Raw genomic sequence first — 17978 nt, forward strand, 5'->3', positions numbered from 1 at the left:
ATGACGTTACGTGATATTCACTCAGGAGGCCCGATTTGCTGAATTGCAGATGTTGATAAACAGGCTATAGTCTACTGACAAATAATCGAATCGTTTATTAATATCAATTATCTTTCGAGACTTTCATAGTACAATTCGTAATTTTGCTCCCAGTCCAGACAGACATCCAGACGGGATTACAGATTTGTGTATGGTTGACTTGCTTGCTTACAATAAGGTTAAACTACAAAACAAACCAGTCTGACAGGAAACCAAAAGAAAAAAGAAACAAAGGCTCCCCCCAGTTTTTCTTTTTTCAAGAACCTGTTTGTTATTCCATATTGAAAGGGCCACCTTTATCAAATGCATCTTTTACCAAACACCAATGCCCAAGATTATTTTGTTCAAATAAAAGTGACAAAACACTGTCATGGTCGCTTTCTTTTAATAATAAACGCCTCTGATGTCGAAAAATACTTGTTTGCACATTTTTTGCTTGAGTATAGAAAAACATTTCACTATTTGGTAATGAAAACAAAAAGTCAAACAAATGGGTTATACAAACTTTGTTCTTTTCATACAGGTTGACATCTATTTGGTGGAATCTACTTTGGATGAAATGAAACATTTACAATCACAAAGCATGTGGATGAAACGTTACAAACACAGGTAAACTCAGTTCATGAATATCTTCAATACCAAGAGCGTCTACATTGAAATACCTTCACAGGTTTTCTGTGCAGGACAGCATACACTGCATTAGCTCTTATGCAATTCATCTGACACTGGTCAGGTTTTGCTAATACAATCTTTTGTTCTTCCAAGATATCACTGTAGTCGATGGTAAACAAATATAGAGAACAAAGCACAGTCAGAAGTGTAAAAGGGAAAACCAAACAGAACATTCTCAAATATCCCTTAATGACCAACAAAGAATATATACATGTACGTACACACACACCCACCCACACCCACTCTTAACCTCGTGATATTTCCTTTTATCCTCATTCCAAAATGCTGTTTTATCTCTTGCCCCTCTTGTTGCCCACTGGTGGCTTTTTGAGCTGTAGCAGTGGCCCACCTGTCCCAAAACCAGGAGTCTGTGTGTTGGAGACACCAAAAGTCAGCCCAGCTGATGCATTGATGCCTGGGTTGCTAAAGTTGAAGCCTGAAGTGTTGGAAGTTCCAAACCCTGAGAAGAAAAGAGATGTTAAAATACAAACGGTAAAAATCTCTCAAATTATCTCAACTTTTGCTGCTACCCAAAAGCATTATTGTGCATAACAATACACAAAACATGCAAATTAAACAATCAAAAGGAGCATTTTAAATGCATATGCAGTCCTTGGCTATAAAATTATTATTATTATTTTATTTTTTTTTAAATCTGTCACTATTTACTCACCCTGATGTTGTTCCAAACCTGATATTACGTAGAATGTTTTCCTTGGTCACCCTTCACAAATCGATGCAATGAAAGTGAATGGTGACTGAGGCTAACATTCTGCCAACATCTCCTTTTGTGTTCCAAGGAATTAATAAAATCATCCAGGTGTGGAACGAAACGCGGGTGAGTAAACGATGACAGAATCACAGTTAAGATAAAATGGGAGAAAAGGGTGATTACAATAGAGGGGGAGGCAGTTAGTAATGGTTAGTGTTAATGAAAAGCAGGGAAAATGGAGGAGGGTGCTCAAGAACACACCTGCGCTCAGGCTCCCTCCAGATGGCTTGCTAGAGGAAAACCCAAACGACAAACCTCCTGTTGCCACGCCCCCAAACCCAGGGCCGCTACCAAATGCTGCCGAGAGACAGAGGTGGACTTTTAGCTGCTGCTAATAAATATACAACATAGTCAAACTCTCAGTCACAGGGCAGGGGAGTGGGGGGGCAGGAATGAGTGATGAGTTACATTTAAGAGAGTCAAATTTATTTAAGAAACAGTTTACCCAAAAATGAAAATTCTCTCATCATTTACTCACCCTCCTGCCATCCCACATGTGTATGATTTCCTTCCGCTTAGCACAAACAAATATTTTTTAGAAGAATATCTCAGCTCTGTTGGTCCATACAATGCAAGTGAATAGTGACCAAAATGTTAAGCTCCAAAAAGCACATGAAGGCAGCATAAAAGTAATCCTTAAAACACCAGCGTTTTAATCAATGTCTTTATAAGCAATATGATCGGTGCTGCAGATATTTCTAAATCAAATTTAAGACCTTTTTCCAAGACCTGAACAAATAAAATTAACACCGTATCTCTATACCAAAACACAATCTCAAAATAAATCATGCATCACAGACTCTTACTTACACAGGCAGGGCCACACATTCAACATGGCCTTAACATTGCTTATCAGTAAACAGAGTAGGACATATGCAAGTTGAAAATACTCAAACCTATTTTTATATGATATATATGTGGAAAACATGTCTTATGTACCATTATATAAATAAATACAACTTAGGTCAACCGATATAGATATTGGATGGTTGTTGATATGATAATGTGTTGAAAGGCAATTAATCTGCCAATAGATTTTAAAATTGGTAGTCTATATTGAATGTTCTTTCCTTTCTGTGATGGGGAAGGTCAGACAGAGGCTAGAAGAGTCCAGTTTGAATTAATTTCCAGATGCATTTTATTGTGCAACTAAAATACCAATAACCAGTTCATAGCAGGGAACCTTTAACTTTAAAGGCTGAAATACACCCGGGACTCTTATTTTGATATGTTTGCGGTTCACTGCTTCCAGATATAACTCTACATTCAAACAGCCGTTCTAAGTGCTTTTCTGTGCTAAGAGTTCTCTTTGTTTGGCGATCCACATTTTTATACACCTCACCACCTACTGGGAATGGAGAATTTATAGTAAAAAAAGGACTTCAATATTGATCCGTTTCTCGCACACACATATAGTTTCTGAAGACATGGACCAAACCACTGGAGACGCATGGATTACTTTTATGCTGCGTTTGTGCTTTTTGGAGCTGGCAAAAATTCACTTGCATTGTATGGACCTACAGAGTTGAAACATTCTTCTAAAAATCTTTGTGTTCAGCAGAATAATGTCATACACATCTTGGATGGCATGAGGGCGAGTAAATGAGAGAATTATAATTTTTGGGTGAACTACCCCTTTAAGAATAAAAATACAAATTATCGAAAGAGGAAAATAAATTACAGGTTTTAAATAACCTAACAAATGAAAACACTGATCTCTGCATTATCTCGTTTTGCCTCATATCTCACGCCACGCCCACAATAATACGTTTTAGGTTAAAAACACGTTGATTTTGCTATATTGACAGCTCTCAAACACACTGAAACAGAGTTTTCCTCCACCGACTTCGCTCTCGAATACCACATACTTGTATTAATGTAAAAATGTATTAATGTGTACGTGGCCTCAGATGGAAAGTGAAACTATAAATTCTGTGCCACTAGCATCTCCAAAACAGAACCACAAACATATTTAGTTTTCAAACAGGTTTCCCCAAACACCTGTCTGAAAAGTCATCTATTGGTTGGACAAAAAGATAGTCCCACCCCAAACTCATGCCATTGGTTGACCCAATGTTGCTGTGTCAGATTGACTGGGATGCTCAGAATACTTTTGGTTTTCTTTACATATAAAAGGAGATCAGAGAAAGTACTTCAACATTGAACAAGTACACCAATCACCATTATGATTTAAAGTGACAGCAGTAGAGTGCAGAGATAGAAGAGTAAAGCTAAAAATCACAGTAAGTACCTCCAAGGCTGGATGAGCCCATGCTACTGCCAATACCCGATGAAAAAGACGTGCCAAAACTGGCCCCCAGGGGCGCCTGTGGTCCTGGGATAAAGAAAGAGAGCAGAGGAACTTACTCTCATGCACACCATTTCTCACGGAGACCCTTTCTTATATATTAGATCCACTTTTCAACATGCATTCACAAAAATTGATCTCATGAGAGAATCATATTTTTTAAAGCATATTTTGGACACAGTCCTCATGGACAGATTAGTGTTTATGTTCTGGTTATATCTGTAGAAAAATTGCTGCCCATTAGAATGTTGGATGTCATCCAAAAGAGGAATGCATTATACTGCAATATCAGAAAATGTCACTTGCTGATGTGAATCCAGTGCACTTAGATACCAAGAAGCTACACTAATGATTTGTATGTCTAATAATCTAATCATGTCCAATGTTTTTCATCCTTACGTCAGCATACTACGTCATTAATAAGGGATTAAAATGACCCATTTCCTAAATTACATCTGCACCGATTAGATTGACCTGCTGCTACTGAATGCGTAAAATGTGCTCCTGTCTCGTTTCCTTTTAGCTGGATAATTTTTTTATTATTATTATTATTATTATTAATAATATAGAGATGTGATGTGATATGTAAAGAAATCAGCATCTCAAATATATTGTCTTTTAATCCAATTAATTAAATTCAATGACTTATCAGTCAAAAAGAAACAAAGACAAGGGCATTTCTTTAAAAACAACTGATTTATTGTCAACGTAAAACAATTCAAATTACATTAAACATGACAAACAGTATAGGACAACCCGATTCCTAGTAGGTATGGCATTAACACGTTTAAAAAAAAACGACTCAAAATTAAAGCCAACCTGTGCCAAGAATGCATTTCAAACAATGGTTAGGCTAAATGCTGTATCTAGTTCAAAAGGCACACCATTTTATATGCATCAACAAGAATAATCAAAACAAAAAACAATCAAATTATAAGTTATATTATATAATTTACTTATGTTAACATTTTTAAATAACCAAAATAAGCCCAATATGTGTTGCAGGAATGGCAACGTATTCCAAGTTTCAGACATGTCTATCAACAGACATCCTGCACAAGAGCTTTAAGTAACACACACAAGTCACAACTTTCTAAAAGCGTTTAAAAATTGACATGCAGTAAGATAATTTTTTGTATAGATGATTGTAGATTAAAATCAAAATAAAGAAATCAGGAATTTGCAATGGCCGATTCAAAAGTAAAAGGCCTGTAATTTTCTCCAGCAAGTCAAAGCAATTTGAAAAAGTGTTACAAAAGGTATTACCACCTCTACAAGAACACAGACCTTCAAGTTTTGATAGCCAAGAGAAAATGTGAGGAACTGAATCTAAACAGCCATGGCAGATAAAGATGGATTCAAGGATGAATAGCAGCTTTGAGTGACCAAAAGTCCAAATGATAAAGAAATTAATAAAAATTGCACTTTTGAACACTGAAATTTGGCACAATATTTCACCGTGGACCCTCATCAGTTCAAGCAACATGTTCCCTAAAACTGATGACTTAAACACTGTAGCCCTTAAATAAACTGAGAATATGAATAATGGCAGAATGTTCATCTCTAAGAGAGGTTACTGCAGTGTCTTGGGCTGATTCAAAGAGGAAAGCATTGCTTTAGCTGGACAATGCCTGGAATAAAATCGCACAACTGGTGAGTGTGCGCGAGCATTCTGTGCAACTAAATAAGCCATGCCATTCATTTAGAACACTACATATTTACAGTTCGTTTAATATGCAAAAGAACCCACTATAGCCTTGACAATCTTGGGCAAAAAGGCACAATCATTTTCCATTGTCAAAAAACATAGTACTGTAAAAATGATTAATTTTAGAAAACAACAAAATGCCAAACAATCAGAACAGTCCAATTTTAAATTGTAATGATTTTGGCTAATGGTCAATCACATTGAAAAAGCCCTTTTGATGTTGATTTATTCCAACGAAAAACCATTAAAATCAACAATTTCTGTAACTGATAGACTTATCTGAACATGATGCATGATTATTAGTCGATGTAGACTGAGAACTCCAAACAAAACTGAAATCTTTATTTAATTCTGCGACAACTCCTGCCATTGGAAGCGGTACATCTAACACTATTTCCCACACCTCCAACCTGCTATTATTGCCAATGCATCTCCATGGAAACCATGAATGCAACCATGGTTACAGATGGATGGAAGATGTCACCAAAGCAGGGAAACCTTAAATTACAGACAAATACCCAAACACATATTGTATCATATTCACGGAGACGTTTCTTATGAAAAACAGTAAATAATGTAAACAGCCTAATAATGTAAAAAGTCAGTAGCTTACACAATTCCTACAAATCTACACATGCATATGCAAACCCCATGGAAATCCTGTTATTCTGAATAATCGCAACCACAACAAGGAAGAAAAGGTAAATATATTTGGGGGAAACAGTCAGCCATAGTCTTTCGATCACCGAACCAACTATTTGATGGTATTTTTAATGTGAGAGAAATCAAATTATCAAATTAATCTTTGACACATTCTTTTTCTGTCAAACTGCTGAGAAACAGCCTAAAAAGCTGATGTGCATCATGTTTTAAGACCAAGATGATAAAGACAAAATTCTCAGTATTTCTTTTTTTTTGACTTATGAAAACTAATAGCAGTTGAGTTGTGGAGGTGCCCATGCAAAAATCTTAAAAACACAATTACACAAAAACAGGCAATTATGGGCATCCACTATAAGGCATCAGTAATAAATGTAACATGTTTAACACGCAGCTTATGAAATTCATTAGCAGTGGGGTGCCAGCGAACAAGAAGATAAAAAAACAAAAAAACATTGGCACTTAGTCGATCTTAAAAGTAATGGGTCACAAAATTGAATCTACTCTACAGAGTGTTTGGCTACTGTATGTAGTGATGGCTACATTAGAGCTGTGGAAATGTCAGAGGTGAAAAGCCAATACGTTCTTTGTGTTAAAACATGTTCCTCTCTTACAAGCCAATTAAAATGGGAGCCAAAATAGAAGGCCCCTCCTTCAAAAAACAGTCTTCCTCTCCTCCAGAAAACCTCATGTTCCATCTAATGTAAACCTTGACCCGATTTGAAATGTTCCCTACAAATCTGTCCAGTTAAAAATTCAGCCAAATGCTGATGTTTTCTCATCTCGAGTGAGGAAGAGAGAAGACATGAGGAAGTTGGGCAGGACAGTCAGCATCAAAAACCTCAACACGCTAATTGGCAACACATTGTTACATGATTAATGTTGAAGAACCCTGTTGCTCCATATTACCAAAAGTTATTTAAGTTCGATTTAATTTTTTTTTTTTAAATAATAATGAAAAACATAAAAAAATAAAGGCATGGCACTGACTGCATTTACGGTTTATTCTTGATTTGTTTGTTCTATCTGCCTCCCTCCATCATTCCCCCTCCATCGTTCTTTCTATCGTAACTCTTCATCTTCCTATCAGTCTACAGGTCAAGAGGTCTAGAACTGGAAGGCGGTCAGACCTGGAGCCGGTTGCTGCTGCTGTGTGAGAGTGGCAGCCATGGCAACGGCTGCTGCGTTGGGAATGCTGCCAAAGGGGGCGGGGCCTGTGGTGGCGTGCAGAGAGCTCTGCCACTTCTTATTGGCGGCACGCTTCGACTCAAACACATCAGTGGAGTCCTCCATAAAGGCTCGTCTGTAGCTCAGGTACTGATGTTTTAGGGTCTACAGAAAATGAGAGGAGGTTATTCTCTTACAAGAGTCATTCAACTTTAAATAAAACACGAAATCAAAATTGACACCATTTAATGTCTTAAATGATGCCCCAGGTCATATTGTGTATGATTCATCAATGCATGTTCTCTCATACTCTATTTCACATTATGGGAAATTAATGGAGTTTCAAATGTCTTTATGTTGTCTTCAACACGACAATAACAAAAGCTACAATGAAGTATATAAACTAGTGTTTCTTTACAGATAAGAAAGTGGCCCCAGTGAGAAATGTTCTAGACTTACCTTAACATTCTCATGAACTCCCTGCAACTGTGCAGCAAGAGCAACAAAAGTCTGGTAGAGCTTCTGCATGGCCAGGGATAAATCTACACAATAAACCAAATCATAGTCAGGACAATAGAAAAGCTAATAAACATTTTCATTATATGAATGACACAGGGGGCAAATCATAACCTTGAGGGGTGATGTGGGAGCCATTGCTCTGGGTGGTCAGATGATTCTCCAGTTCTTCAATCTGCTGGCGGTACTGCTGTAACTGCACCTCAAACTGTTCCACCAGAGCCCGGAAATAACTGAAGTGAGGAGAGACATCTTGTGAAAATTACTGTGAAAAATTCACAGTAAGCAACATTTCCTTTTTAGAATTGGAATCAGAGTAAGACTGCTAAAATTCTGAAACAATGTACATTTAAATAAGAGCTAATGAGTAAAAATGAGTAGGAGAGAGAAATGGAAGGACAACTTAAGTACACTCACTCAGAAGGTGCCGTGTTCTCATGTTGGAGTCCAGGAGGGGTTTTCTGGGTTCGGAGTGAGATATCTGCATTCTTCAATTCCTGCATGAAGAATGGATTGAAAGATTATTGTTGAATATCAACTTACATCTTGGTCTGTTCCTCACACAAAGCAATGCTTCAGAAAACACTGAATATAGCACAAGTTATAGGGACCACTTTTATGATTCTTTCATGGTGCATTTGCAACTTTTTTTAAGCTTGAAAGCTCCAGTCCCCATTGAATTTTCATGGAAAAGAGCAACCAGTGCATTCTTAATTTTCTCCTTTTGTGTTCCACAGAAGAATGAAAGTCATACAGGTTTGGAACAACATGAGGTAAGTAAATAAATTTTCATTTTTGGGTGGAAATTTCTTTTAGGCATGTTCAAAAGAACTGTTTGCCCATTGGAATGATACATGGTCTGCATTTATATAGCACCTTTTTAACTTAGCGGTATTCAAAGCGCTTTACACCAAGTCTCATTCACCAATTCACACACCAATGACAGCAGAGCTGCCATGAAAGGCGCTAGCCTGCCATTGGAAGCAACTTGGGGTCCAAGGACACCTTGGCATGTGGAGTCGTGTGGGCCGGGAATTCAACCACCAACCCTGCGATTAGTGGACAGCCCGCTCTACCACCTGAGCCACAGCTGGCCCTAACCTGACGTTTTCTAACCTGAGAAGTTTCCATTTTCAGTTTGTCTATGGAGAGTGAATTTCTCTGCAGTCCGCTGGCAGAGACAGACAGAAGCTGTCTGAGGGTTTTGATGTCCTCCTGCACTTTGAGAATGGCTTTAGAGGACATCCGGCTGATCTCCTCTTGCACTTGCTTCTGTTCCTTGACAAACTTCCTGTGGACAGACAGAAAGACAGGCGTTAAGCACGAAATCAACTTCAAACAGTCATTTTTAATTCACAAAGAGCATAGTACTTACTGAAAGTAGTCCACATCTTGACATATTGGACCTGGTAAGTTTTCATCTTTGAGAGCTTTACTATCCCTGCAGGCAAAGAGGTCAAATGCAAAATAAGAACATCCATGATAAACTCCTGAAACATATTACTAGAAAAGTAATACTATGTTGCTGTTCTTACTCAGGTCTGGTGCTGGATAATTTGTCATTACTCTTTTCAGAGGAAGTACTGAAGTCGACTCCACCCAGGCCGAGACTGGGTGCCGGGACAGAGGTGGTAGCAACAGAGGTAGAGACCAAACCGCCAAGATTCAAACCTCCACCTAAAATGGACTGTCCCAAACCTGGAAAAAAAAAAAGTGTGTGTTACAAAAGGAAGCTACCAGAAAATGTATTTTCTCAATAAGTCTGATTTAACAATGAATTAGTCTGATTTAACAATAAATATGTTCACATCCAATATCTTAACACCCCTGTATTTGTTTTAACTTGTAAGGTCATGTAAATTACATGCAACTGGTCATAAAAGATTTTTTCAAAACCCAATTTACACACATTTTCCCCACTACTCTGATTTCACTTGGCAAGTAGGGCTGGGCGAAATGTAAAATATATTTGAGATAATCGCCTTAAATATTGCCAAGGTTGGGTGAATATTTTTGCTTTAAAAATGTAATTTATTGAAACAAAAAAACAAGCAAAAAGACATTTCTAAATTCAAATTGCACTTTAAACTAAACGGAAAAAGCAATAAAGTGATCAAAAAAATCTTATTTAACCCCCTCCCCAAATCCAAACATTTCCAACCACTCCATTTGCAATCACGCAAGCATCCGCCAATGACAAAAGGTGGAAAATTACTAATAGCCTACAGATTAAGAACTAAAGACAATTATAAAATGTCAAGATAATAATAATCATAATAATAAAGTTATATAAATTCCCTTGTACTTCCAATATACTGCTGCCAAATGTGTTCTTATCGAATGAGTGTTTGTATTGCATTTTGGAAATACAGTTAATGCTGCCTAAAGAAAAGAAAATAGAACTTAATTTTGTTGCTTAATGTTTGTTTACCGTAAACTGGTCCGTGGAAATAAACTCACACCACCTGAGATTAGAGGTCGACCGATATTGGTTTTTTCAGGCCGATGCCGATCTTTTGAAATCCGGGTCGGCCGATGGCCAATTAATGCTGCCGATTTATTTTGGCCGATATTTGGCCGATATGTGCTTGTTTTTAACCTCTTATTTGAACCTTTTATTTGAAAGATAAAATGTAACACAAAAAATTACTTAAGATAGACAACATTTCTCAACAAATACAGTTACACTTGACCAATCTGCACTTGTACACTTAAAATTAAAAATGTATAATGTAAAAACATATTGTATAAATAATGTATAACAAATATATTAAATAAACAAAGCAGGTGTTACGAACTGCTCCGAGACACGAAGGTTGAGATCCAAATGCAGCTTTAATTAAGGGGCAATCCAGACACGTAATCCAATATTCAGAGCATCCAAGAGAAGCACAGGCAAAACTAGGGATGGTATTGTTAAGGTTTTAATGGTATTACTATCTTACCGATACTGCTTATCGATCCGGTACTGTAACGGTATTCTTAACGGTTCTTTTTGTTATATATATATATATTTTACACAAATATAAACGTTATATAGGCACAGTGATTTAATTTCAGGAAGGTCTACTAACATTACTGTTCAGGTGTGGTCCAAAAAGAAATCTAATAAAGTAATCAATTGTAAAATAACACTGCATAGTTTATCATAGATAGATTAATGCTTACTAATGCAGAAGTTATTCATTCAAGAGCTGTAAGTGATTTTCTCTTTGCCTTTTGTTGTTTGATTCGCAGTAATGGCTCAATCGTCACATGTTTAATAGACAGCTTCCCCTTTAGGACAGAGTTCAGATCTAATAGGCTCCTGATGCAGCATATTTTCTCCCCAACTATTTCCATAACTACGTCCATTTAAGACATAAACTGTGATTAAGTGAATTCTCACATATTTTTGTGTATAGTTGATCGTTTAGATGCATGAAACCCAAAGTAGCCTATAGTTTGCTTGTCTCGTTGCGGTGTGTTTCGGAGCGCGCACCGCCTTGGGAACAGTATCTCTTGCGCTCTTTTTATTATTAAACGCGTCCCGCAATTTAGCAACAGTACCATTTTACAACAATCACCGAACGTGCTGATTCTGACGTTAAGTTTGAGTTTTAGGGAGGAATGTCAGTGCACCGCTGTGAAGGGAAGGAAGTTGTGCTAGACAGAATGCGGCTTATGTATAAATATTCTTTTTATAATCTTTGGAAGGCGAAATCTAAAATAAAATCAGACTAATAATCACAGATCTAAACCAGGCTATGTTTGAATGTTTAGTTCTGTCACTCATTTAGCAGGGCTCGTGTTGTGCTCGCTGTGGCACCGCGTGAGCAAGTTCTCTCTCTCGCTCTCTGACTGCGAATAGCTAAATTGCATCACAGAAAAATGGTTTCATATTATTATACATAGAAATGGCTGGCGAGATAAAATAACTTTCTCTTTATAGCAATAAAGAATGTATTTTCTTAATTTCTCCAGTACCGACAGCAGAACCGATAACGTCCGAGCTTACCAAAGCCAGTCCTTCAATAGCCTATACTGCGTTGGTATATTTTTATTACTTATTTATCTGCATTGAGTGACAACCCTCTCAAATATAAGACACACAAACAGAACAAATAAAAGTCTCAGATTCACTGTCTGTAATTGCAAAATTCTTGCTTGCTTATTGTGACATGATAGCAACCCTTCTGCTGTGATAATGCAAATTCAACTACGCTATCAATATCCAAAGTAGCCGAACGTCATGTCAACTATCGCGTTTGTCACGTTTTTTCTTGAAGTTGGCAGTAACATATCAAAAGTTTTTAATTAAATCTAAAGAAGTTATACAAATTTAACCCTTACTGTTTTCTCCAAGGAACTTAGCTCCTTCCTTAGGCACTGGATGAGGTCTGCTCACTCTGCTGGAAAATGACTCTAGGGGCAGTGTGCGTCAAACACGTGTTCCACAACAACACTAGGCTGCCCACAGATGCGCCTGCCTAATAATCGGCTTGATATGCGTGGATATTGGCCGATGCCGATTATGTAAAAAATGCAAAAATTTACATTTTTGACCGATTAATCGGTCGACCTCTACCTGAGATGATCAGAGATTTACATTTACATTTATGCATTTGGCAGACGCTTTTATCCAAAGCGACTTACAGTGCACTTATTACAGGGACAATCCCCCGGAGCAACCTGGAGTTAAGTGCCTTGCTCAAGGGCCCAGCAGTGGCATCTTGGTGGTGCTGGGGCTTCAACCCCCGACCTTCTGGTCAGTAACCCTGAGCCTCAACCACTGAGCCACCACTGCCCCTAGAGATAATTTGCAGCATTCTCATAAATGATATTATTCTTGCAAATTGTTTTCAGACAAATGAAATTGAGAGAAAAACTAAAGTGAAAACTATTTATATGGGCCTGTTCCATGAGACAGCCTCACACTGCACGCTTGCATACGTGTATTGCACAAGACAGGCTCGTGCTGCACACCTCTGAATAAACAGCGAAACAGACACGAGCATTGGCGGCTTTATTTTCTTTGTATTTCTGTTCTTAAAAATATAATAAAGTGTGTTTCTTTAAGCGTGTGTCTTTGTGAGTAACAGCATTTCTTGTCATGCATCACTCCGAGATGTCTTACAAGTCACCAGCCTGTTGTGGGTAGATGAGCGAAATAACCAATGTATGAAATACATTTGTACGAGGAGCTTGCGAACTAGATTCAGCCTCGTCGCTTTTGGCAGGTGCTAGTTTCACACCCTAGGCTACAGTTTAATATATTTGCTGACTTCCCAGAAGCATGGTTTTGCCATTTCCTGATACTGTCGATAATCATCTGTCAACTGAGTGTCACATTTGGCATCAGGACCCTTGTATGATATCGTCGATATCCGATAACATCGTCCTATCGCCTAACCCTATTGGCACGTATAGTAAACACCTTTGTTGGCATTCTGTCAGATTATTAAAAATAAGCAAATCTCATATAAATGAGATGTAATCATATTAAATCTTAAATCCTTTGCTGTTATAGGTCAGGAAGAGCCAACAAAAATTATCAAAACATAAAAATCAACAACATGTATGTTAGACCCAATACCAGCTAAACTCCTTAAAGACATGTTTCCTTTAATCTTAGAAATTCTTAATATTATTAACTCCTCATTATACTCTGGGCATGTCCCATGAAACTTTAAACTGGCAGTTATCAAACCGCTTATCAAGAAAGCACAGCTTTATCCAGAGGAATTGGCTAATTATAGACAGATTTCAAATTTCCCATATATGTCAAAAATACTTGAAAAGTTAATGTCCTCCCAACTATGTTTATTTTTACAGAGAAATGGTATATATGAAGAATTCCAGTCAGGATATAGGCCCCATCATAGTACAGAGACTGCACTTAACAGAGTTACAAACTATTTGCTCTTATCATCTGATCGTGGCTGCATATCTCTTCTAGTGCTCTTAGATCTTAGTGCTGCCTTCGATACTATAGACCATGACATTTTCTTGGATAGGCTTGAGAATTATGTTGGCATTTGAGGACAGGCATTAGCTTAGTTTAGGTCCTATCTCTCTGACCGCTACCACTTTGTTTATATGAGAAACTGTCAGATCAATATAAAGTATGGAATGCAACAGGGATAAGTTTTAGGGCCTCAGCTTTTCTTCCTATATATGCTCCCTCCCAGGAGACATTATCAGGAACCATGGAATTAGTTTTCACCGTTATGCCGACGATACCCACATTTATATTTCTTCAAAACTTGATGACATTTCACAATTTTACAAATGAATATACATTTAATAATTTGTGTATAAATAGAGTGGATGGCTAGAAATTTCCTTCCACTCAATTCCGATAAAATAGAAGTACTAATAATTGGAACATAACCTCAAAAAATTAAGACTATAAAATATAATCTGACTCTTCATGGATGTACTGTAATGTCAAATTCTACAGCAAAAAAGTAGGTGTTATACTTGATACCAATCTAACCTTTGAAAAACAAATTTCCAATATTTATATTCAAATCGCAATTATCGAGCAAAACAATTTTAAAATTGTCTCCCTGATGAAAAATCTATTTATTTTATTTCGTAAAAAAAATACATGTTAATCTTAATGCTACAATTATCAATAAATAAATATATATGGAAGCTATATATTGATCAGAAATATTGTTAATTTACGACATATACTATCCGTTTCTGATGCTGAAAAACGAATTCATGCATTCATGTAGGGCAATTTCAATTACGATTTTGGATTCCAACGATTAAGAAAACAAGATAATCGAGATAAAGCAATTATTGTGCAGCATTCCGTTTCACAATGAAACACCCTGGCATTATATCTTTCAAGCATCCTTCATTAAAGTTAAAATAATAAGGAAGCGGATTATGAGTATAAACTCTGAAACTTGCATGTTCAGAACTCAGAACGGGGCAGTGGTGGCTCAGTGGTTGAGGCTCAGGGTTACTGACCAGAAGGTCGGGGGTTGAAGCCCCAGCACCACCAAGATGCCACTGTTGGGCCCTTGAGCAAGGCACTTAACTCCAGGTTGCTCCAGGGGGATTGTCCCTGTAATAAGTGCACTGTAAGTCGCTTTGGATAAAAGCGTCTGCCAAATGCATAAATGTAAATGTAACTCAGACACACTCTCTCAGTTTAAGTCTGGATTAAAGATTTATCTATTCGGCCATGTACACACCTAATTTATCCCTCAATTCATAGTTATGCTGCTTTAGTTAGGTCTGCCGGAACCAAAAAAAAAACAATATCTCTTATTTTTTTAACCTGCTGTAAAGTGAATGGCATATACGATAATTTTATTCTATTTCTTTCCCTGTCTAAACCTCGGGATCCGTCTCCGGTCCTGCCTGATCTCCGACTCCCACTGTGTCGCTGAGTGATGATGACCAACTGTAGCAAGTGACAGCCAGACTTCACTTCAGTCTACTAAGACGGACTTTACAGAGGATGAACTGATGCAAACACAAAAGGCATGGGATTGTTCATGAGCCACTACCTGAAGCATGGGCTCAGGATGGAGTTCACAAACATTAACTGCCATTAGCTACCAGCCTGACTGTGATGCTCCTCACTGAATGATACCTATTTCAGCTTGGTCAAAGGAGGTACAACACTCTCTTAGAAACTATATAGAAAATGAATTAACCAATAGCAAAAGCCTTCATCGGCCAAAATCAAAGGACAATACATCTACGTGCATTTCTCAATTAATCCGGGATGATTTCAAGGACTTCAACACTAAAATGTATAGTTCATACAAAATCATTTTGTTTAACCATTGACCCACAACACTTAGTTTATTAATTTTAAACACTAATTGTTCAAAACATAATTAACTCAAATGGGCATTTGAGACAATGCCTGTTGTTAAAAGCACTATATAAATAAATTTGACTTGACATTAATTTGGCTGACCTGTTGAGGCGGTGTTGGAGAAGAGACCAGAACCAAAGGAAAATCCAGAGGCAGAGGAAGTGGTGGCTGCTCCTCCCAAGTTGAGGGAGAAGCCAGTGGAGCTGGTCTGAGGAGCTGTGGAGGTGAGGACTGATCCTAGGGTCAAGCCGGTGCCTGCAGGTGCAGCCGATGTGGTCGTCAGTGAAAAAGGTGCAGCTGAGGCAGATGGCTTTCCAAAGCCTAGGCTGAACCCAGTTGAAGCATTGGAAGCCATAGAGGTTGTAAGACTCCCTAAAACAGACAAAAACACAGTCAAATCAATGCCACAGAAATCAAAACATCATGAATGAGACTTTTTTTTGAGCTTACCTAATGTAAGGCCAGCAGATGATGGAGCAGCACCTACAGGAGGTACATAGATCAATTAGCAATGATAATTAACCATAAATCACTGCCATTTACAATAAGGCAAGGAATCACCTTGATGTGAAAAAGTAGCCAATTGAGATAAAAGGATTAGTTCACCCAAAAATGAAAATTATCACATAATTTACTCACCCTCATGAAAATCCAGATGTGTATGACTTTCGTTCTTCTGCAGAACAAAAATGACGATTTTTAGAAGAATATCTCAGCTCTGTAGGTCCATACAATGCAAGTGAATGCTAACCAGAACTTTGAAGGTCCAAAAAGCATATAAAAGGCATCATCCACACAACACCGATGGTTTAATCCATGTCTTTTGAAGCAATATAAAATGTGTGGGTGAGAAGCAGATCCATATTTAAGTATTTTTTCTATTCTATAAATCGCTCACATTCTTTGGTTTTTGGTGATTCGCATTCTTTGTGCATATTGCCACCTACTTGGCACGGAGGAGGATTTATAGTAAAAAAGGACATAAAAATCTTAAAAAGGTCATACACAGAGAATGGCATGACGGTGAGTAAATGATGAGAACTTTCATTTTTGAGTGAACTATCTATCCCCTTAAGCTAAAATAAATCACACACACACACACACACACACACACACACACACACACACACACACTGCTGACAGGTACCTGAGGCAGGTGTGTTAAAGCTTAATCCAGTTGTAGGTTTCTGTGCAAATAAGCTGGACCCAAAGCCTAGCGATGAGGTTGTACTGGTGGTGGACGGTGTGGAAGCAGCTGTACCAAAACCTCCAAGCGGGAATCCACCTGTGCCTGCAGTAGGTGTGCTGAGGAAGAAATATTAGACGTTAACAGTCATTAACAACTTCAATTACTTGTCCATTACTAGAAAAAAATGTCAGTAACAATTTAGGACATTTATTTCTGCAGGCAAATGAGAGGAACTCTGTGAAGGCTGATGAAATTTAAGTTTATATTTAGACATGGTTCATGACAAATATTGTTTTAGACAGCATAGGGTGGTTTAAGCTTTTTTTTTTTTCCTCCAGCAGGGTAACGTTATAGTTTGTCACAATTACACTCGGAATTGAGCACATTCTTGAAAGCAAGCCATGCCCATGTTTTATTCCATTATACCTTGTCGCAGCTCCAAAGGAGAACCCCCCGCCGGTGTTGGAGGACCCGAGAGTGGTTGTGCCGAAGTTAAAGCTGGACATTCTGGACTTCAGTTTCCAAAACGTGACTATAAGAAGCTAGCAGGTCCGACCTCGTGGAGGCCCTTAAACACACACCGCTACGACATCAGCCTATAAACTATAACTGCCACAAATGTTGGAAGCTTTAGAGAATAAAAAATATAGATACAAATTTCTAAACAATATGACCAAAAGCTGCTTTTTTTTTGGTTTTGTTTTTTTTGCGCGTTGGTTTCTGATTATATCGTTAAGCCTTGTTTTCGCGCACAATCTCTTCTTCGGTTTCGGCTTCTTCGATACATTGTTGCGCCCTATTGACATCTACCGGCTAGGAACGTTTATGCCGCTTTTTGTATTTTTTCTTTTTTTGAGGCAGGTTGAACAGCGCTCATTGGCACGTGCACTCGTGCAGCAACAAGCAGTCATCGGTTGACCAGACCGCAGCGAGTGTTTAAGCTTTTCTGGCGATAGTTGAGTTACACTGTGCTTTGCTAAACTACGGAAGCTCTGGACCCCAATAAAAAAATAACGTTGGAAAAAAATTATTGTATCTCAGTTCCTTCCTGAGCCTAAGTCTTAAAAAAATTCTTAACTTCCAAAATTTTTTTCTCTCTTCAAAATGTTTTTTTCTCTC

The 17978-nt window shown here is 37.8% G+C and overlaps 1 protein-coding gene across 2 annotated transcripts; it reads right to left on the reverse strand.

The window, feature by feature from the left end:
• Positions 1-117: 117 nt before the first annotated feature.
• LOC127635397 (nucleoporin p58/p45-like) lies at positions 118-17620 on the reverse strand. 2 transcript variants are annotated; one of them, XM_052115397.1, is made up of 14 exons: positions 17286-17620; positions 16818-16975; positions 16121-16153; positions 15773-16042; positions 9378-9540; positions 9218-9283; positions 8959-9133; positions 8260-8339; positions 7957-8075; positions 7786-7868; positions 7290-7491; positions 3735-3818; positions 1685-1780; positions 118-1171 (listed from the first exon to the last, which is right to left on the reverse strand). In XM_052115397.1, exons 1-14 carry the CDS (start codon positions 17363-17365, stop codon positions 1002-1004), a joined length of 1779 nt encoding a protein of 592 aa, XP_051971357.1. In that variant the 5' UTR covers positions 17366-17620; the 3' UTR covers positions 118-1001. The 2 variants fall into 2 exon arrangements, with proteins under 2 accessions (XP_051971357.1, XP_051971358.1); XM_052115398.1 differs by lacking the exon at positions 1685-1780.
• Between the last annotated feature and the right edge of the window lie 358 nt (positions 17621-17978).

Source organism: Xyrauchen texanus, chromosome 42 (assembly GCF_025860055.1).
Source record: "Xyrauchen texanus isolate HMW12.3.18 chromosome 42, RBS_HiC_50CHRs, whole genome shotgun sequence".
NCBI lineage: Eukaryota > Metazoa > Chordata > Actinopteri > Cypriniformes > Catostomidae > Xyrauchen > Xyrauchen texanus.